The sequence below is a fragment of the Squalius cephalus genome (assembly GCF_949319135.1).
Source record: "Squalius cephalus genome assembly, chromosome: 11".
NCBI lineage: Eukaryota > Metazoa > Chordata > Actinopteri > Cypriniformes > Leuciscidae > Squalius > Squalius cephalus.
Window position 1 is genome coordinate 15,540,359 of NC_137132.1, and position 21,441 is coordinate 15,561,799.

At 44.4% G+C, this 21,441-nt stretch overlaps 1 protein-coding gene across 1 annotated transcript in view; it reads left to right on the forward strand.

Moving 5' to 3' along the window:
- Window positions 1–895: 895 nt before the first annotated feature.
- Window positions 896–21,441, forward strand: part of LOC307167802 (uncharacterized protein) — a 28,211-nt gene continuing 7,665 nt past the window's right edge. The window contains exons 1-19 of the mRNA XM_079887102.1: window positions 896–1,039; window positions 1,892–2,115; window positions 2,354–2,509; window positions 2,858–3,046; window positions 4,366–4,483; window positions 4,571–4,681; window positions 4,750–4,921; window positions 5,011–5,173; window positions 5,808–5,996; window positions 6,082–6,256; window positions 7,624–7,763; window positions 8,050–8,351; window positions 17,552–17,709; window positions 18,019–18,246; window positions 18,754–19,089; window positions 19,160–19,534; window positions 20,654–20,824; window positions 20,898–21,055; window positions 21,152–21,289. Of these exons, the coding sequence (XP_079743228.1) occupies window positions 910–1,039; window positions 1,892–2,115; window positions 2,354–2,509; window positions 2,858–3,046; window positions 4,366–4,483; window positions 4,571–4,681; window positions 4,750–4,921; window positions 5,011–5,173; window positions 5,808–5,996; window positions 6,082–6,256; window positions 7,624–7,763; window positions 8,050–8,351; window positions 17,552–17,709; window positions 18,019–18,246; window positions 18,754–19,089; window positions 19,160–19,534; window positions 20,654–20,824; window positions 20,898–21,055; window positions 21,152–21,289 (3,633 nt within the window). The 5' untranslated portion in view covers window positions 896–909. The remainder of the gene's footprint in view (window positions 1,040–1,891; window positions 2,116–2,353; window positions 2,510–2,857; window positions 3,047–4,365; window positions 4,484–4,570; window positions 4,682–4,749; window positions 4,922–5,010; window positions 5,174–5,807; window positions 5,997–6,081; window positions 6,257–7,623; window positions 7,764–8,049; window positions 8,352–17,551; window positions 17,710–18,018; window positions 18,247–18,753; window positions 19,090–19,159; window positions 19,535–20,653; window positions 20,825–20,897; window positions 21,056–21,151; window positions 21,290–21,441) is intronic.

Genomic DNA, 21,441 nt, shown 5'->3' on the forward strand with positions numbered 1-21,441 from the left:
TCGCCTCTTCAAAGCTACTCTTTTCCAACAACGCAGATTCAGAGTAGCCACTGTGATTGTGATGTCACACCAAGGCCAATTTTGACGTCATTTTCGAGGTCAATACTGGGATGTGTTTACTACTAACCAGAGGTATTTGGACAGCTCGTACTTAAGTGAACAGGGTTGAAAACTTCGATACATGACCTCTATACCTCTATTTAAATTACAAAAGCGCATATTAACATTATGATATGGACTTCATACTTGATAATCTGTCCCAGTACTTAATATGTTGCCTGTGAAGTTCACTCAGTGAACTGACCTGAATGAAATTTGGCTTAGTTTTATCAGTTGTGTTGAGTCCTACTTGGCTTTCCAACAGAAATGACATAGAAATAAGTCACAGAATTCCCTTGTGTAGTGATATAAGGCTTTGGATCCTGCAGATTCAACTTTAACACAGATAAAGCAATTGGTTTACTAGGCTGACCATGGCCTTCTCGCCTATGGGGTGCATCAAAGGAATGAAGCCAAGGGATGTGAAAAACAAGGTTTGTTGTTTTAGTGACCCATTGCTTGTTTGAATTCAGAGTGCCTGCAATGTTCACTTCTCTTGCCAAACTATTCGAGAAATTGCACACTAGTAGAAACTGTCTGATTGGATTTGGATTTTTCTCATAAACCTGCAACTTGTGAATGATTTTTTTTTAGATGTGCTGAAAGACATTTAAAGCACAGCCAAAATTAATCAGTTTCATGGTTTCACTGTGGCCTGTAATCTAAACTGGCAGCATCAGGTTGCATCTTTCTACCTATTGGCATGTGTGATACTTTATCTCTAGACGGTTCATGAATCATTCAGCATGGCAGGGAAAGAGCTTCCTGTATGCCTTCGGGCTGTCTCTGAGCCCTGGACAACATAATGAAATGATGTGCTCTTTCAGGGTTTGCCTCTTCTGGCCTTACCTACTTTGCTGGTTCTTCACCCTAAGACTGAGCCTTGCTGATGGATCAAACATTAACCTAAGACTTCCTGAAAGATTTTCCTGCAAACCAGGTAACTTGCACTTTTCTGGGACATGACGAGGTGAAAGTTCATCAAGTGGGTGTCTAGTCCCAGAGGTTATTTATTTATTTATTTTAATGAACATCACATTATCTGTCTTAAATTCTTTACCATGCTTTGATCAATGTGTTTTGGCTACTTTTTAAATACCATTTATGTATATGTTTATTATTATTCATAATAATATTTTATCCTTGTTCTAAACCCAATCTTTCAATGTTAAACTGTAAAAATGCATTATAAAAATTATTACTGAAATTACGATGACATAAAAATCGTGAAATAATCATAAACCATTTCAATATTTATTGTTAAAATTATTTTAAAAATGATGAAAAAAATGTCCCACCTCAGTTGTGGCTTTATTTCCACCATAAATGCTTTTTTTCCCCCTAAAATGGGTTTTTAAAAAAGTTTGTTTAATTGTTCACCAAGATGAAATATTAGATCTGTATGAAGAAAATCAAGGTAAATATCACCTTTTATCAGAATATTTTTATGGTAAGCCATATCCAACCAGGCTGTAATAATGTGAAATTATAAAAAAAGTGTACAAATATTATTTTGTTTTTTATTTAGGATACAGTACTAGTTATGAAATGAATCAAGACAAATAAGTGATTTTATTTCAAATTATTTTACACGTCATTTCCATCACGGTAGACAATGTCAGAAGACAAATTAAACTAGTTAGAGTGAAAAATGTGTTTTAGGAACTCATTGTCTAGAAGTCCACTGGCTCCAATAGTTGAAGAAAACCTTAAATATGAAATGTAAGAGTTTGGTTGTTGGAGCAACCAAGAGTATTGGTTGGAGAACCTTCTATTTTTATGCACTGTGAAGGCTTTTACTGCCCGGAGGGAGATGAGGGTCCAGTTCCCTGTCCCAGAGGAACATTTGGACCAAGTTTCTGGGCCACGACCATAAACAGCTGTATCAGCTGCCCACCACATCACTATGGACCTAGAGAAGGCATGAGCAGTTGCCTGCCTTGTGGGCCATGGTCACAGCAGCCTCTGCCTGGACAGGACAGCTGTACTTGTCTGCGAGAGGGTCAAATCTTCCAGGTAAGAACTAATTGCATTGTTTACATAAGTTCCCAAGCATTTCTAGCTAATTGCATCCCTGTAGGGAAACAATCTGCAGACCTCTGCTCTGACAGAAGCTCATGTTTCAGCCCAGTGGGAATCTAGTTACCACTCTCACTGACTGCTGAATGATCTTTTCATCAGTTACTACCCACTAGGGAAATGAGTTAGGATTTGTTGCCTCTAACGGCTGACATCTTCCCAATCCTGAATGTAGGCCAGTGACGGACAGTGTCCTTGTAGTTTGGGATACACACAGAAAGGAGAAGCCTGTGTGTTGAAGGTCTATGAGATCTGCAAGGATGGAAGAGCACGTAACCAGCATGGAGAATGTCTAGACCACAAGCAATGGAAGCATTATTGCTCCCAGCAGGTGAGCGTCCACATAAACTGAGGTAATATTGAGAAATTGGTACTACAGTCATGCTGTTTGTTTGCACAAAGATGATGACATACTTGCTTATTCGGTCATTAGCAGTGAAAATGTTATGAATGGTGTGTGACGACTCGCTTATTTTGCTCATGAAGGGCATCCAATATGGGATGTTTTCTTAGTGTTGAATGGTTGACCAGTTGCCTCTAAAGTAAAATACCTTTCTCCATGAACTCTTACTATGCACATAAGGGGCCTCACACTGAACGTGACATGTGACTTACCCTTTGACTCTTGCAGCCCAATGACCCCGTTGATCAGTAGGTCATATGTTGTACCTGCTTGCAGGAGTGTCCATCTGCTGAGTTGTACGAGGGCTACGATGGCTCCCTGGGTCTGTGTGTGTGCAGAGGTCTGTCCAGGCCTGAGTCAGACAGAGTTGAGTGTGTGGGCTGGTGCCGGAACACCCCGAGTCCAGTTCTGCAGCTGGTTTGCACTGGAAGCCTTTACCTGCTCTACACCGAGTCGAATCAACAGGTCAGGTCATCTACATCGTGATTTGGTGTTAGTAAGGAGGCCCAAAACATGAGAGTAGTGTCTAGTCTTGGGGGTAAAGGCCTGTTCACACCAATGACTATAACTATAACGATAAAGATATAGTTCTAAAAATCATTATAAATATAAAAGAATATCAGAGTACACACCACAACTAGGATTTCGCACAAAGAATCAATATAGTTGGAATCACTTTCAGAATATTTTTTTCCAGCTGAACCAATCAGAATCCATCCCGCTGTAATGAACTTGAGCATTTAAAGTGAATGATATTGTCCGCTGTTGTGGATGCTATAGTTATCTTTAGTTATCTTTAGAGTTAACATTCTTGGTGGGAACGGGCCTCAACACATTACAAGCAATATGCAAAAAAACGCATGTTACTTGTTAAATTTTCACCATAATATCTTTATTTATTTACTGACAAATACAACTGAAAACCTCTCCCTTTTTCATGTTAAAATGTGGGTATATTTAAGGTGCATGCATTTACGTATTGTAGGAGTTTTATGTTTAAAAAAATACAGCAAAGTAAAATTGTTTTCTGTGTGTTTTTTTTTTGTTGTTGTTAGAAATATAATATTCCAGTGTAATTGGTTGTTTAATGTAATTTTTTTTTTTTTTTGTATAAAAACAGATTTGGTGCATAAAAAGTCTTTATTTCTATGTGAAATTTCTATAATTTTATGCATACACATTCTTTATAATTGTATTGTGTATATATAATGTGTATTATAATTTATAATACACATTCTGTAAAAATTAAGAATTGCTCATTTTGATTTCATGGTGACTTTTACAATAACAACACTGCAATGTCGGGGTATAAACGTATGCAACAACAAAAAGTAGCACAAAAAGTAACTTAATACATTGCTTCTCATAAAAAGTAACAATAATTAAGTAACATAATTTAAAATATAGCCTAAATGTAATAATTATTACTAAGAAAAATAAATCAAAATATATAGATTATTTTTTATAAAGAGTAACACAATAGAAACATCAAAAGTGCTGTAACAGTATAATATGACTGTACAAATCCTCAACAACAAGCGAAAAGTTGATCTAGTATTTTTATTCATTCAAGTATCATAATCCATAGGATGACTGACAGCAAAAAAGGTAGGAAACACGGTATGACTGGATAACTTTAACACAGTACACAATGTGAGGGACTTGCACATGACATTGAGAGTGTAATACAGCCCTAAATACACAAGTGAGAGCACCGCACAAACAGCGGTAAGATAACACTCTGACCTATTTGCCATTAAACTATCCTTGTGTTTTCTTAAAAGGTGAGCATGTCGGGAGGCATGCTGGAGACCGTCTTGAAGCACTGGGACTCCCGTGGGAGCTTGGAATGCAACGTGCCGCTCAATTTCTCTAGACCTGTGTACACGGTGCAAACAGGGGGTGAGTGGCCAGAGATATGGCAGGAAGTACAGAGGGTTTCGTGTCCGCGGTTTATCAGCAGCCTGCTGTTTGTTTGCTGTTGTGCAGAGATGGGCTTCTTTGGTCTGCTCAATGCTGTCCCCGTCGAGGTCCGGAGGTTGATTCTGGCCCACAGCCAGGAAACCAACAGCCATTTTGAGCCCCTAGATACAGACAGAGGTATCTAATACATCAATATGTATATTCCAGATACCATATTGGACATCTAATGAGATTTGTTATGTTAGGAAACATCAAAGACAAAGAGGAAGATTGGGACTCTCACTGGTCCAGTAAATCATCAGTGTTCGGTACATCCGACATGCAGCCTGGAGGAGTCTTGAACCCAACAGCATGTCTACATCCTGGGGATATTCTTCTCTTCACTGTGACCCAGCAGCACTACCCTCAGTATGATGTGTAAGTACATGCTGACATGTGATTCATGTGCTGCCCATTCATTTTCACTGTCCCAGATTGTCACAGAGGGAATCCTGCTTTTTTCACAGGGACAGCTTGTACAACACTAATGCTGCGTTTGACTGGGGACCCTTCAGATTACTGGCACAGGACCAAGAACTGGCAAGATCTGCCCACTCCCTTTTCTCCATAAGTCTCCATGAGCCTGGGGTGTATGCCTTCAAACTCAGCAGCAACCAACATAGGCACATGGTATTGTGATCTGTTTTTATGTTGTGTCCGATAACCACTAAATATCCAATATTAAAATTCTATACTATTCACTCTAAATAACTTTAAAAAGAAAATGCTAAAACCTGACATCAATTGTTTTGAATGCTACAAGTGAATTTTAGTATCACAATTAACTTTGGCTAATTTCAAAGTTACTGAATTTCGGCGCGGGATTGCACGTATTGTGTATAATTTTACTTATTCCCGCACCCAAATTGCGTGCACATAGAGCTGCCTCAGCGCTTAAACAGTCAAACACACACAAAAAATAATGTCAAAAGGCCGGTCTTGGCGAGTATTCATGTAAACGCAGTCATTTATGCTGAGAAAGAAAACGCATGTGCAACAGTACAATTATCCGTGCGTCAGGTCTTAAAGTGACAGCACCCTAATATACCTGCTGCCAAATAATGAGATAATATTAAAAAGATCTATATGGCAGTTTTTCCTCATAGTATCGATACTAAAATTGTGGCCAGTGAAAATGATTTGTAACTTTGGAAAACCACTAGCCACAGTAGCTGGTGGGCAAAAAAGTTAAGACCTGGTTGTAATAAAATAAATCAACCTCCATGTCTATTTATTGGTAGATGTTGTTGTCTGGTCCTTTCAGTATGTGAGGGTAGTGCCTGCAGGTGGAGAATGTTATGACACTGGAACCTTCTTCCCATCTGACCCACATCATTTAACTCGCATGGGCATCGCGCAGAGGCGCCAACTGTTGCTCCGCCCCGATTGGCCGATGATCGGTGGGCTTTTAGCTGGAGCTGTGGTAGTCTTGTGCTTGTGCGTGACAATTTTGGTAAGTGATAAGGGAGGCTTAAACAAAAACTTTGGGGTTAACAAAGCCTGACTTATTGAAGTGACTGGGCACTGTGTCCTCACAGATCCTGTTCAGGGAGTACGGCTGGCCTGAGAAACTGCCAGCTCAGGCCAGGTACCGTCATCTGCAGCTCAGGTACAACATGGATGACTATTCATCGAAGGGCTCCAGGGTGGTGGCTGTGAAAAAAACACACCGAAACCTGCAGGTGGGGTTGCCAGAGGATTCAGTGCAGAGAGGTAACCTACTATAGACACAAGTAAACCTTTTTTAAGTACTACCAGGGGCTACGCATGCCACATTCTCACACAAATAGACCTGTCACCTTTATCACCTCTGAGCCTGTACATCCCAGGATCCTTGTCCATAATGCCTCATGCACAGCCAATATCATATTATGAGTTGAAAGATTACAGACTTCACATAATCTAACAAACATTGCTAACTACAATAAGGAACTAACAATGAACTGCACTCTAGGGGTTATTGTTCATTTTACATAAAGTAAACTACAGATTTAAAAAAAAAAAATGTTTTGAAAGAAGTCTCATGCTCACCAAGGCTGCATTTATTTGATCAAAAATACAGTATATTTATTAATATTGTGAAATATTATTTCAATTTAAAGGAACAGTTTTCTTTTATTGTATATTTTAAAATGTCTTTGGTGTCACATTCTAATATGCTGATTTGCTGCTCAAGAAACATTACTTATTATTATCAATGTTAAAAACAGTTGTGCTGCTTCACGAAAAATAAATAAAAAATAAATAAATATATATATATATATATTACTGACCCCATACTTATGATCAGTAGTTTAGAACATCATTGTAAAATGTTACCCAAACATAGATTTGAAATTTTCTGATTAGATAAAAAATATTTTTATTATTATTATTAGATGCATTCTACTTAATTTAATTTAATTTTCCCCCAAGTACAAACATGCAAATTTGAAGCAGATAATAACACATTTTATATGAATGTTATATTATAAAATATACAATTGTTGTATTTGAAATTTAGAAATTAAAAAAGACGTTTGTAATGGGTGCCCAACAGCCAGGAAAAAAGGAAATGTTTTATTAATGAAAGTCCTATAGATTCCATGTTAGAAAATGAACAAACATGACATATATTGATTTTTGAACATGGAACATTGCATTGAACAAGGAATCCCCATATGTTTCACAATAAAGGAGAAAACAATTACCCCAAGATGTCAAAAGCTCTTTTATTTGCTCCAAGTAGCATTTGAACATCCATTGACAAGATTCTTTATCAGCTTAAGATTACCATGCTATCAGGCTACATTTGTGACTGCAGAAGTAAACTGACTCACTGACTTTATTATTAAACTGACTGACTTTAAGTTTTTGAAGTTAAGTTTTTAGGATATCCCTGCTGTTTTGGCAGAACTATATCTCTGTTTGACAAACACTAAAAGTACTAGACAGCATCAGTTACCAAAGATTACTCTTTGCTTTCAAAACAATAATTGTCAAGAGACTTATTGTGCGTGACACATTTGGCTTTCCTATGGTATTATATCAGCTCCGTCCAGAGTTAGAATTCCCACAGATTGTGCTCGCATTGTCCACAGCGGTGGCTCTGGTGTCAAATGAGTTCTGGGACTATGAAGAGCAAGTGGATCTCGAAGCCTTCAGTTCCAGCACCTTCTACGACATCCTGCTCAAGCACAGCGTGTCTGTCACAGTACGCCTCGGACAGCTCAGAGGAGAGGTGAGACTCCATGGGAACAAGTCTTAATTCCCATCCTCAGAGCTTCAAATATCACCCTCGTAAAGTTCAGACATATTTATAACATATTTTGAATAGCATCACCGAGATGCTCGGTTGCAATTAACAGTCTCTCTTGTTTCACTGTTCTGTATGATACTGTGTGATACAGAAGTGAATTGTTACTTCCCTGGGGCAAAAAGTGTGTGGCTTGAGTTGTAAAATGAGTTGTAAGTATAGCGTTCCTTTGTAAGCTTGTTTCATTGAAGGAAACGTGCACCCTGTCTAGGTGAAGCAGCTCTACCAGGGGGTGCTGGGGAAGTTGAGAGAGCTCCACCCTGGCTGGAGGATGTTTGGAGGGAAAACTGAAGGTTTGGAGAGACAGGTGGAGCAGGAGATGCTGCGACGAAGAGCGCTGGGGAATCAGTTGACACAGCTACTGGACAGTCAGCTGCAGATCCTGCGGGTGGAGATGAGAGCGCAGCAGGCCATGCAGAAGACCTTCAGAGCGCGAATGAGGGAGAGCGCCAGGCTTCTTAGACTGCTGGCTGAGGGTCAGACCTCGCTCTGGGATAAACACATCAAACAACAGTATGTCATGGAGAGGCAGATATGTATCTGTCTGTTTTTATCTCTGCTTGAAAAAAAACCCCTCTTCAAACAAAAATGTCTCATAAATGCTTTTCAGTTGATTAAAATATAGGCCTATTATCAAATTAATCATACTGTATGATGTACCCAATGATTAGATAATCACACTAAATGGCATATACTACCATCCAAAAGTTTGGGATCAGTAAGATTTTTTTCAAAGAAATTAATACTTTTGAGCAAGAATTTGTTAAAGGAGACATATCATGCTTTTAAATAGTTCCTTTTTAAATATAAATCATACATTTGTAGTCTATATAAAGCAGAACTGCAATGCTTGGGTCTGAATTCCTCATTATTATAGCTCCACAGGCCCCTTTTCTACCCCTTTTCTGATGTGCGTCTGAGAGCAACTCGTTTTGGTGCGGTCTCTTTAAATACAATTGAGACACTTCATACCCCGCCCCCTCTCCAGGATGCAGAGGTGACACTCGGTTCAACTCCACCCCGTTCGGCCATTTTTTTAGTTTGATAGCAGAGATATGATTTAAGACAGAGACTTGTCCAGCCAGCCTTACATGTTCGAGCCAGAGTCGGAGCCGGAGCGAGATGAAAATGAAGACGACGAACCTGCAGAACAACGTCTTCATATGGATGTATCGCAATGGTGTGTTACTGTATTTACACATGAAACTTTGGTCTTCCGACCTTTTACCACCGTGTCGATTTATTTTGATTAATATGTGCGAGGGAGAGAGCAAGACAGCGTCTAGTTTGGAGACGGTGTCTTGTTTACACTTTCGCCTGGCTCCAAAGAGAGAGAGAGTGCGTGCGCGCGACCGGGTCTCTCTCTCTCTCTGCTCGTTCTTTCAGTTAAACATGCGCCCTGTCACAAAGCGCGGCAGTTCATCTACATTAGACGGTGTAATGAAGCGTGTGGGTTACTACATCCAACAGCCGAACATTTTAACTTACCCTCTCGTAACTTCTGCATCTTTTAGCTTGGACTACAAAATTGCAGCGAGAAATAAAAATGGCAGATTGCTCGAAGTGTTGGGCTGGAAGTCAATGTCCTTATTTGGCAGTTCCGCTGCAAATACTGTGACGTACGTAATAGTTCACAAAACGTCATAGATAACAGAAAAATCGGAACAGGTTGAAAAATAAGGCCAAAACAGAATATAAAGATATCAACGAAGCACCTGAAGAGAATAATTTCAACTTTTCTGTACTTCTAAACACTCCAAATATACAACAAAATGCATTTAAGGGCTAAAAAAGTGGATTTAGCATGATATGTCCCCTTTAAATTGATCAAAATTGACAAGACTTTTATAATGTTACAAAAGATTTCTATTTCAAATAAATGTTCTCTTGATCGGATGACGACGATTGGGGTTTCGCTTAGAAAGCCTCTCATCTTCGAGTATATAAAACGAGCCAATGGCAATGAAATGCCATGGGTCTGCGGAATTTGCATAGCGTATCTCCGCCCACCGCAGGGGGTATATAAGGAAGTATGCTGCAACATGCAGATATGTTTTCGCTTCGGAGCCAAGTTCAGTACTTCACTCCACAAGCCTTTTGAGTGTCATCTCAAATCTCTTCGAGACGAGCGGCTCTTCAGTGTGTTGGTGTGACGGCGCTTTCCAGCGAGATCGCATTTCCTGCTGCTGATTTGTGCAGTAATCTGCCGACAGTGAGTGTGTTTCTCCCTGGGCGCTTCAGCACTCTGCTGAGCTTTTCCACTCTCTAAAAGAGCTGCACGCGGCACGTCTTTTTCAAGACGGTTCGCCCGTGTATTTTCTGGATGTGTGTGCGTGAGTCATCTGCCTAACGGTCGCGAGCGCTGTTTTGCGTGTTGGGCTTAATCACGCTCGGCAGCGCTCGTTGATGAGTCATGTTTTCATTGCGGGAACATGACCATCGCGATGTTTATAGATCAAGACTCAATGATCTCCATGTGAGTAGAGTCCCCTCTGCCACACCCCAATTTATCTCTTCCTCGAGAAGGGATACTTTGGCTGGTGGCCAGGGTGATCTGAGGGTTTGGTGTGGCACAACAACCGACGAGTCAATTCCTCGGGCCACACCCCCCTCCACATCGCAGACCATGCACTCACAGCATCACAAGGCGGGCTTGATTCCTCTGGAAATGAAGTTTCGACTGCGTTGCCTCCCACGGGAGTGCCATCGTTGCCGGGACCGATCCAGAGCTGTCAGCCATGCTTTCCCGGGCAGCTGAAAGCATCGGCTGGAGTGGCCCCGCCCTCCCCCCGAGCGCTGTAAGCTTCTCCCGGACGTGCATCAGGACGCCTGCGCTGCGCGAGACTCCACGTGACTTTCGTGGCCCGCGGGTGTCCTCCGCCTTCGCTGCTTTCGATCGCACGGCGATCATGGTCTGCATGTTCCCTGTCACTATCGTGGCACGGTCATGCAGTGCTGTGTGTCGCCTGCGCCTTCGATGCAGTGCTGTCCCGGGAGTTCTGTCGAACCGGCCGCAGTGGAACGCTAGTCCTTCCCTGGCCAACCCTGGCAGAACGCGGAAATTCTAACCACGCCCCTATGCTGGGACGCTATGCCTCCCATACCCGGCCTGGTTTGTTCCGCCACGCACTCTGCCGACCTCGCTCAGGCGACATCAGCACCTGCGTGATCCTGGGTCAGGTGATGTCCACTAGTGTGGTCCAGACATGGGCTTAGCCAGGTTGATGTGGGGGTGTCTGAGAGTTCATTTTCTAAGCTCCCCCATGTCCCGGGCTGGGCTCTTTGGCGGTGTGGCTTCGACCACCTGAAGTAGACTCGGGTCCTGCACCGATGGTCATCCATCCGTGTGGTCTCCTTAGTCTGCTTCCCGCCAAGGCCCCCTCCATGCGGTTGCTCCCCTCGGGTCTTCACCGGCCCTGAGCAGGAGCAGGTCGCAGGAGGGCAGCCTAGTCGGCGGTGTGGTTGAGGATTGCGCCCAACAGTCTTCGATCACTCTATAAGCAGGCGCAGGACCTTCTGCACCGACTGTCATCTGTCCGTGCGGTCTCCTTAGCCTGCTTCCCGCCGACACCGCCCTTCTGCGTTCCTCCCCTAAAGCCTTCACTGGCCCACAGCAGAGGAGGTCGCAGGAGGGTGGCACCGCCTGTCTCCGCCCCTTAGCCGGCTAAACGCCATGCTAAGCAGCACTTCTGAGACGGGCAGCTTGGGGTTAGGGCTCAGTTCTTCTCAGGAGCTGGTAGCAGGGCCACTCCTTTCCCCGGTGGAGGGCCGGGGGGAAATTCTTGTTTCAAGAACAGATGTCCCTTCCACCAAGCCCCAAGAGGCTGTGGATGACAGCACGCGCCGCCCACGGGCCACGCTCCTCTCATCCCCCTCTGTCGCCAGACCCCTGCCAGAGCACGCCCCTGTGGGACACGCGCCCTCCCCTGGCCTCCTCTGGCAGGACGCGGTTAATGACCGTGCCCCCGCACAGGGCCGCTATGCCACCCTCGCCGGTGCCGGTCATTCCACCTCGCTGCCCCACCGACGGTGCATCTGTGGTTCGTAGGACCCCTCTGGTGCACTTTCTGGAGGCCTGGCTAGAGCTTCCCAGACTGTCCCGCTGGGTCGCGAGAACCATCAGATTCGGCTACGCGATTCAGTTCGCGATATCTCCTCCCCGCTTCAGGGGAGTCCGCTTCACTATGGTCGGTGGCAATGCCCCTGTCATGAGAGCGGAGGTCGCCACCCTACTGGCGAAGGGTGCGATCGAGATTGTCCCTCCAGCCGAGATGAAGTCCGGCTTCTACAGCCCTTACTTCATTGTGCCCAAGAAGTCCGGTGGGTTACGGCCAATCCTCGACCTGCGCGTCTTGAACCGCTCCCTTCACAGGCTGCCGTTCAAGATGCTAACGGCCAAACACATCCTCCAGTGTGTGCGGCCGCAGGATTGGTTTGCAGCGATCGACCTGAAGGACGCCTACTTCCATGTCTCCATTTTACCTCGACACAGACCGTTTCTACGGTTTGCTTTCGAGGGGCAGGCATACCAGTACGCGGTTCTCCCTTTCGGGCTAGCCCTGTCTCCTCGCGTCTTCACAATGGTCGTCGAGGCAGCCCTTGTTCCCCTCCGGGAACACGGGGTTCGCATCCTGAACTGGCTAATCCTAGCTCACTCTCGAGACCAGGTTTGCGAACACAGGGACCTAGTGCTCCGGCACCTAGCTCGTCTGGGCCTTCGGGTCAACTGGGAGAAGAGCAAACTCTGCCCCGTGCAGAGGATCTCTTTTCTCGGTATGGAGATCGACTCGGTCGCCATGTGCGCGCAGCTTACGAGCGAGCGTGCGCAGTCACTGCTGACTTGTCTTCGTCAGTTCGAGGGCAAGAGTGCGGTTCCACTGAAATTATTTCAGAGGCTCCTGGGGCATATGGCATCCGCAGCCGCAGTAACGCCGCTGGGATTGCTTCAAGAAAAAAAAGTCAGCTTTGGCTTCGCGATCGAGTCCCGAGGTGGGCATGGCAACACGGCACGCTCCGAGTCCCAGTGACTCCAGCCTGCCGTCAGACCTTCACCCCGTGGACGAACCTCAATTTTCTACGGGCCGGAGTGCCCTTAGAATGAGTTTCCCGGCATGTTGTTGTATCAACAGATGCCTCCACCACGGGCTGGGGCGCCATGTGCAATGGTCATGCTGCCGCGGGCTCCTGGACAGGACCCCAGCGCCTTTGGCATGTCAATTGCCTCGAGTTGCTGGCTGTACGTCTCGCCCTGCACCGCTTCCATGCGCTGCTCAGGGGTCAGCACGTACTAGTCCGATCAGACAATACCGCAACAGTAGCGTACATCAACCATCAGGGTGGTCTACGCTCCCGCCGTATGTCGCAACTCGCTCGCCACCTCCTCATATGGAGTCAGAAGCATCTGAGGTCGCTTCGAGCCATTTATATCCCAGGACACCTGAACCAGGCGGCCGACGAGCTGTCTCGAGTTCGGCCTCTCGCTGGAGAATGGCGACTCCATCCCCAGACAGTCCAGCTGATTTGGGATCAGTTCGGCGACGCACAGGTAGATCTGTTTGCCTCCCACGACTCGTCCCACTGCGACCTGTATTATTCCCTGACCGAGGGCACGCTCGGCACGGATGCACTGGCGCACAGCTGGCCGCGGGGCCTACGCAAGTATGCGTTTCCCCCAGTGAGCCCTCTTGCGCAGACCTTGCGCAAGATCAGGGAGGACGAGGAGCAGGTCATTTTGGTTGCCCCGTATTGGCACAACCGGACCTGGTTCTCCGAACTAGTACTCCTCGCGACAGCACCTCCCTGGCCAATTCCTCTGAGGAAGGACCTTCTTTCTCAGGGACGGGGCACCCTTTGGCACCCTCGTCCCGATCTTTGGAACCTCCACGTGTGGCTCCTGGACGGGACGAGGCAGGTTTGAGTACCCTACCACCAGCGGTGGTGGCTACCATCACTTCCGCTAGAGCATCGTCCACGAGACATGCCTATGCGTTGAAGTGGAACCTCTTCGTCAACTGGTGTTCTTCTAAACATCAAGAACCCACGAATTGCCCCATCAGTGTCGTGCTTTCCTTCCTGCAAGAAGGGTTGGAGCGAAGGCTGTCTCCCTCCACCCTGAAAGTGTATGTTGCCGCCATTGCCGCACATCACGAAGCAGTTGATGGTAAGTCTCTGGGGAAGCACAACCTGATCGTCAGGTTCCTGAGGGGAGCGAGAAGACTGAATCCTCCTCGCCCTCCCCTCGTACCCTCTTGGGACCTCTCAGTGGTTCTAACTGAGAGTGCTTCATTTGAGCCTTTGCAATCAGCAGAGCTTAAGTTCCTGTCTATGAAGACAGCGCTCCTGGTTGCATTGGCCTCCATCAAGAGGGTAGGGGACCTGCAGGCATTTTCGGTTGACGAAGCGTGCCTGGAATTCGGGCCGGCTAACTCTCACGTGATCCTGAGACCCCGGCTTGGATACGTGCCCAAGGTTCCTACCCCACACCCTTTCGAGACCAGGTAGTGAACCTGCAAGCGCTGCCCTTGGAGGAGGCAGACCCAGCCTTGGCACTGCTCTGTCCAGTACGCGCCCTTCGTGCTTACGTAGACAGAACGCGGTGTTTCAGGACCTCAGACCAGCTCTTTGTCTGTTATGGTGGGAAGCTGAAGGGAAAGGCTCTCTCAAAGCAAAGGTTATCTCACTGGATAGTGGATACCATTGCTTTGGCATACCAACAGCAAGGTCGTCAATGCCCCCTTGGTGTGAAAGCCCACTCCACTCGTAGTGTGGCTTCCTCTTGGGCTCTAGCGCATGGCGCCTCGCTAACAGACATTTGTAGAGCTGCGGGCTGGGCGACACCCAACACATTCGCGAGATTCTATAATCTCCGAGTAGAGCCAGTTTCTTCTCATGTACTCGCTTCAACCAGCCGGTACTAGATTCTGCTCAGGTGTCTTCGCTTGCTCGCCATTCCTCTCCACGGACGGGATACGTGCGATTATCTTCTCAGGTGAGTCTGATAAGCTCTGAGTTCCTCCAGCACTGGTTACGTCAACGCCTGACTTATGCCATTCTGCCATAACGCAGCTTTTGCGCTTGACTAGGTGCCTCCATGTGCATGGTCCCCCCTCTGGGCGACCCCCACATGTGTATTCCACTGTAAGTCTCTTTGTGAGCGTGTGTCTTTCCCTTGGCAAGCCACCTTGCCTCCCCTGGGGTTTAAATATTCCACCTGCGGCTGGACACCCCATTGATACCCCATATGCATCCCTCTGGGTCATATGTGTATTCCAAGTCCCCCCCGTATTGGTTGGGCATAATTGCATATTTCCTCTGAGATATGCTTCCCAGTGTACCTTGGTATTCCTGTGTTAAGTAGGACTCCTTCGTTCGTGCTAGTCTCACAACAGGGAGCTCAGACTTACGCAGGGCACTGGATGACAGCCGAGGTGGCGTGATTAGACTGGAACCCCAATCGTCGTCATCCGACGTAACTCGGAGTGACCACGAAAGGGAACGTCTCGGTTACTGATGTAACCCTCGTTCCCTGAGTAGGGAACGGAGACGTTACGTCTTCCTGCCACTTCCGCTGTATCGCTGAAAAACTCCTGAGTTCAGTCTCGGCTCCTCAGCGAAGACATATCTGCATGTTGCAGCGTACTTCCTTATATACCCCCTGCGGTGGGCGGAGATACGCTATGCAAATTCCGCAGACCCATGGCATTTCATTGCCATTGGCTCGTTTTATATACTCGAAGATGAGAGGCTTTCTAAGCGAAACCCCAATCGTCGTCATCCGACGTAACGTCTCCGTTCCCTACTCAGGGAACGAGGGTTACATCCGTAACCGAGACGTTCTGTAAGTGAGGATAGCAAAATAAAGTAAATTGTGACATATTATACCCACAAATTCTTCATATAGTGGACTACCAGTAAAATGTGTAAAATTTGGGACCAAAAATGATTCAGACACTTTGACCTGACCATGTTTTTCTTTAATTGCCAACGCGACCTTTCTACACCACAGACTGAACAAAATTAAGCATTGCTTGGTAATTGGTTGACCTAAATATTATTAATACTAAGTATTATCTAATTGTGTTCAGCCAGCTTAGGTAAAGGGCTATTCACATACGGGGTACATTCTTGTATTACTTCTTCTGTCATTTTTTCAGTTGTCTGTGTACACACACAGTAAGCATCTCAAGAAGACCCCTCTCAAGACTAATCTTTTAGGGATTAACCCCTTGCTCATCACCCCCAATTTTGGCAAGTGCTGCATACATGAAATGCCCAAAATAAAAAGGTTACTGCTCATAAGTAATTCTGAATAGAAACATAACACACATACATTTAGAAAGCCAACCCTTGAGAGTTTATAGTTCAAGACTCAAATTTAACCAGACTGTTATTAATATTGAGATATATAAGCTCAAACATATTTTGAACTAAAATAATCTAGGATCACCAGTGATCCCTGCCAGGTAAGGGGTTAAATTCGGATTAATCTGTTAAATTTGTGTTACTTTGTAATTTGAATTCGAAAGCAACTGTGCACTTACAGTAAAATGGTTTCTTAAAAACAACATATCCCCATAATAAATGGTGGAGAATCCCTTTGTCTCATCCTCGTCCCAGCCCTCTTATCACATTTCCAGATCTATAATCACAAAGCGAAAGAGAAGCTTAAAGCTGTGTACTTTCTGCACACAATTGTGATCGTTTTTCAGATCTGATCTTTAGGATTGATTGTCCAGTGACTACTGTGATGACATTGGACCTGTATTTTAGAATGTGCTGTCTGTATCCGATATGCCTGGCTGTAGTAAGATTTATACGTTATCATGATATGAAGAGAGTTAAAAGAAAGTAGGTTTCATTGAAGATAGAGAGGACTGGAAACTAGACATTTAGCCTCAGTTCATGTCTATGACCTCAGTGTTGAACTCATGAGGCACATCAGATAACATAAGCATCAGAGACAGCAGCAAAGGTGTCCTTGAATCCATGAACTGCATGACACTGCCAGGCCACCACAAAACCAGGGTTTGTCTGACTTCTTGCCTCTGGATACCCAGCCTCTGCACAACCCTTCAATTCCCTCAGCACCTCCTTCTGTTTTCACAGTATATATCACATGGACACTTCAAAGCCCAAATCCTCTCATCCCTGTGTGCTGGCATTCCTTAACCTTAGCTTTTGCAAAAAATATTATAGTATAGTATTGCATATGGTATACAATAGTATCTCTTTATGGTATTTACATTTATTTTTTTGGTAGCTTATATACTGTATGTTACAATAGTTTTACTTTGGTATTTATGCGTGCGTACTTGTACAACTATCGTTGTGAGGACCAGTTTGAGTTTTAGACCATTGGAGTGAGGACAAAGAGTGTAAAGTGAGGACATTTTGGCCGGTCCTTACTTTCTGAGACCCATTTAAAGGCCTGTTTGAGGTTCAAGACTTGTTTTTTTGGATAAGGTTATAATTAGGTTAAGGGTAGGTTAGGGTCAGGGTTCGGGGTAGGCACTTAGTTGTGATGGGTAAGGTTACGGTAAGCGTCCTAGAGATTGCATTGTGTCAATGAATGTCCTCATAAAGATAGATGTACAAGAATGTGTGTGTGTGTGTGTGTGTGTGTGTGTATACAATATTTTAAATAATACTTATATTACTTCATCTTTCATCATTTTTCGTCATCAGTTTCCTTGGGTATATGTTGTGCATTGCAGTGTTCTGGAGCGAGTAGCTGTGCTGGCTGATGAGATGACTGAGATGGTATCAGTGGAGAGCCAAAGGCTGGGAGCCTGGGTTGTGCTTAAAGAAGGCACTGGAGCACAGCTGTTATGCCCTGCCACTGGATCGGTCCTCAGTAGGGAAGACGCCATTGGTTAGAACTATTAAAAACATTTGTGTGAGAATATACAGACATTAACCATATCATTCAGACCTAATGTTATTGTATATGATAAGAATGCTTTCAGTCAGTGACTGTGCAATCACGCCCCCTAGTGGAATTTTAACAGAAAATAGTCAGCTACACCACTAGGTGGAAGTATTTTACAACATAGCACTCGTTTGGCTGCAGGTTAAATCCTGACAAATATGCCCTGAGGCTCAACTTGGCATGTATGTGGCTTGACTGATTGATTTAAGGCTGTGGAAACACAGAAAGATTGCACTCCTTTACCCTCCACAGCTCCTGACGGATCTGTTAGGGCTTGTGATGCCGTTCATGTAGACCCGCTCACAGGCCTCATTCAACCCAACTCTAATGCCCATATGTTATTGGCCAGTGGGCACAGCATGCCAGTGCCCCCAGACTTCTTCCTGCACCCCCAGACCGGCAAACTACTGCCTGTGGCGGGAAATGTGGGCTTTGATCCTGCTTCCTCCACCCTTGTCTTTACAGCCGATGCTTGTGTGGGTGAGTCACTTAATATGCTTATTAGTATGTTTAAATAAATATTCTCCCCCCCCAAAAAAAGAAAAATCAGACTTGTTTACTTTAAAGAAACCAGGTGACAGTGAGGCACTTGAATGTAAATACAAGGGGACATAAAAGCAAAAATGTGATGCTTATTATTTTACAAAAGTACTTGCATTTTTTTTTTTTTTAATAAAATGTGTATTAGGCTATTTAAGCCGTAGAGTTGTTCTTGTCATTTTTATGGTCATTTTAGGTGTTATCTTGTGATGGCAATATAGTAATATAAATATAACATTTAAAATATTTTATTCATTAGTTGTTATGTTTATTAGTTATACTTTTTTTTACTTTTTATTTTCACATTTTTATTCATTATTTATAATATGATTGTTTTTTTTGTTGTTGTAAGTTTAACGTTTACAGTAATCTGATTAAAACTTTTTTAACTGCTTTTTGCTAAATCAAGTTTACGGTGAGGCACCTGCAATGGTTTTCTCTTCTTAGGTGAGGTGGGGAAATGGGAATCACCCCTGCTGCCTTTCATTCCTTACCCTCCATCCCGCCATGCTGAAATCCATGCTGCTTCCAAACTACGGGGGCTTCGTTCAGGCCAAAGGCTGGTGCTTGGAGGACCCATGTGTGACTATGACACTGGTGTTCTGGTGCCTATTCTGGCAGTCACCATCCATCCACAAACAGGACTGGTTTATCCTTTGGGTGGCGTGCACATGTGTCCCATCTCGCGCATGCGGCTGCCCATTCAGATTGGCTCTCCCATGCTGGACCCACGTACAGGCAACCTGGTGCTCATCACGGGGGTCAGTCTTGATCCCCACACAGGTCCGTTTTCTGTATGTTGAAAGAATCTCAGCAAGTTCAAACAGCCTGATTGATGACTGTGTCTGTTCAGGGGCTGTACTTCCAGTTGGGGGGCTTCTCCTGTGTGAGTCCTTCATCGAGCCCTTGAGCGGCCGGATGGTGCGGGTTGGTGGAGGCAGCGTGCGAGGAGGGAAGGTGGTGCCTCATGCTGGGGGTTTCCAGGCTCTGTTGGACAGCCAGGCTCTGGGTGCCTGCTTGCGGGTGGCAGAGCTCATGCAAGGTTGCTGTGATGAGTGGAGCTCAACAGCCGCAGATCTACAAGGTGACCTCGATAGACTCTCGGCAGGAACATCTGAGCTGGAACAGGCCTGGAAAAGCAGCCAACATTGTATGTTGCAGATGCTGAGTCGTCTGGAAGCCGTACAGGAACAGGCCAGGGGTGTGGCGGAGAATGGTGGTAGTGTGGGTGGGTAAGAGCTGTTTACTACAAAAGATCTGTACAAAATCTGTATATTAATATAAAGGGTAGGTCAGTACAAAAATGTTCCATTCTGCCAAATGGTTACTGTTGATACTTTTGTAAAATCATGATCGATTTACCCTACGCTGAGCCCCTCCTTAAAAACATTAATAAACAGTCGTAGATAACCAAATTGTCTGCATCTCAGACTAGGGTTTTACTCTTTTCAAATGTTTGTGGAGGATCTGTGTATTTGGGTAGTGTTAAACACAATTTAGTGGAAATTATCCAAAAATGTTATGTCCAAAGTAACTTAACAGAGTTCACAGTACCAAGATGTTAGAAATATTAGAAATATTTCTTTATACTAATGCAATCTGTTTTAATCTCTAATTTTTTTCTTATCTGTTGACTGTGAGTGTGTGCTTAAGTGTTTTCCTTCATTCTGAGTTGCAGTCTTTGGAGTTTTAAATCAAGTTACTGTGTAACTGAACAATTTACTTTAAAGTAAAATGGCAAATAAAATACTTTGCTATGTCACACAATGTATTCCAGTCCATGTAATAATAATATCCAATCCATTTTTACCACTTTATGTGCAAATGTTACTGAAAACCATGCTGTTCACAGACATCTCCAGTTCATTCTTAACCAAGGGGGCAGAGCTTAGTGAAAGGTCATTTAATATGGGATGGGATCTCATTCAAACAGTGCAAGAGCTTTCAGAATGATCTTTTATGATTACAGTGGTGTTAACTTCAGGTTATGTAAAGAACTGTTATTAATATTATGAGATGCACTACCATTCAAAAGTCTCTTACTCAAGAAATATCAAGGCAGAAATTATTTGATCAAACATACAGTAAAATAGATAACTGTTTTAATATATTTTAAAATGTAATTTATTACTGTGATAGAAAAGCTGAACCTTTAATTTAAACTTTATTATTTTTGCATTTTATTTACTTTTCTAAAATATTTTTTTCCATAATTCTTTTTAATATATATAATGTTTGGTATTTTATTTGTATGCTTAACATTTACACTAATCAGATTAAAGCAGAATTTCTACTGCGTTTTTTCAAATTGTTTAACTTTGCCTCCTTTCTGCTTGTGCTCTTTTAGGGGAGATCAAGCTGCCTGGCATTGAGTTGTCCTTGCCAGCTCTACCCGGGTTGGAGTATCCTGACCCCGGAGGCTCGGGTTTGCATGTCCCAGTTCTCGGAGCTCAGTTGGACTGGGTATCAGGCTGCATGGTGCCTCTGGCAGGAACCATGGAGGATGCAGATGGAAAAGGTAATGGAGGTTACTAGGAATGTCCAAATCCTGTTACATTAATCTCTAGGTGTTAACCTATTATGACTCTCAGGGCTGGTTCCCATACGTTTTGGATCGCAGACGGTGGACCCAGTGACAGGGGTGCTGGCTCCAGTTGTTGGGGCCAGTCTGGATGTTTGGAAGCGGACTGTGATTCCTGTAACTGTGTCCCAGATTCTGACTTTAGTAGAAAACCCAGACAGTGTAATGGTGAGCGAAGTCGAACTAAATCACATCACAGCCACATAAAAGCTCATTTGGCTTGGGGGTGTTTACATGTTTGCAAAATGTATTTGTTTGCCTCAGGTGGAAACCCTCCAGAAGGAGAGCAGCGCACGGGGCAATTACTGGCGTGAACAGACACTGAAGGAAGAAGAGATGGTGGGAGATTTTGACAGAGCCGTTAAACGCTATCTATCCACGTCCATACATGAGCCTGACTGTGTGAGTTGACTCCACAGAGATGGCACTGCACTCTGTGGCCTTTTTAAAATGCAAGTCTTTTGACCAAGTGTCTGTTTTTATTTCTGTGAGTGTCAGAGTGATAGAAAGCGTTTCCACCATCCTTGCATCCTAAATGAGATGCTGCGCATGTT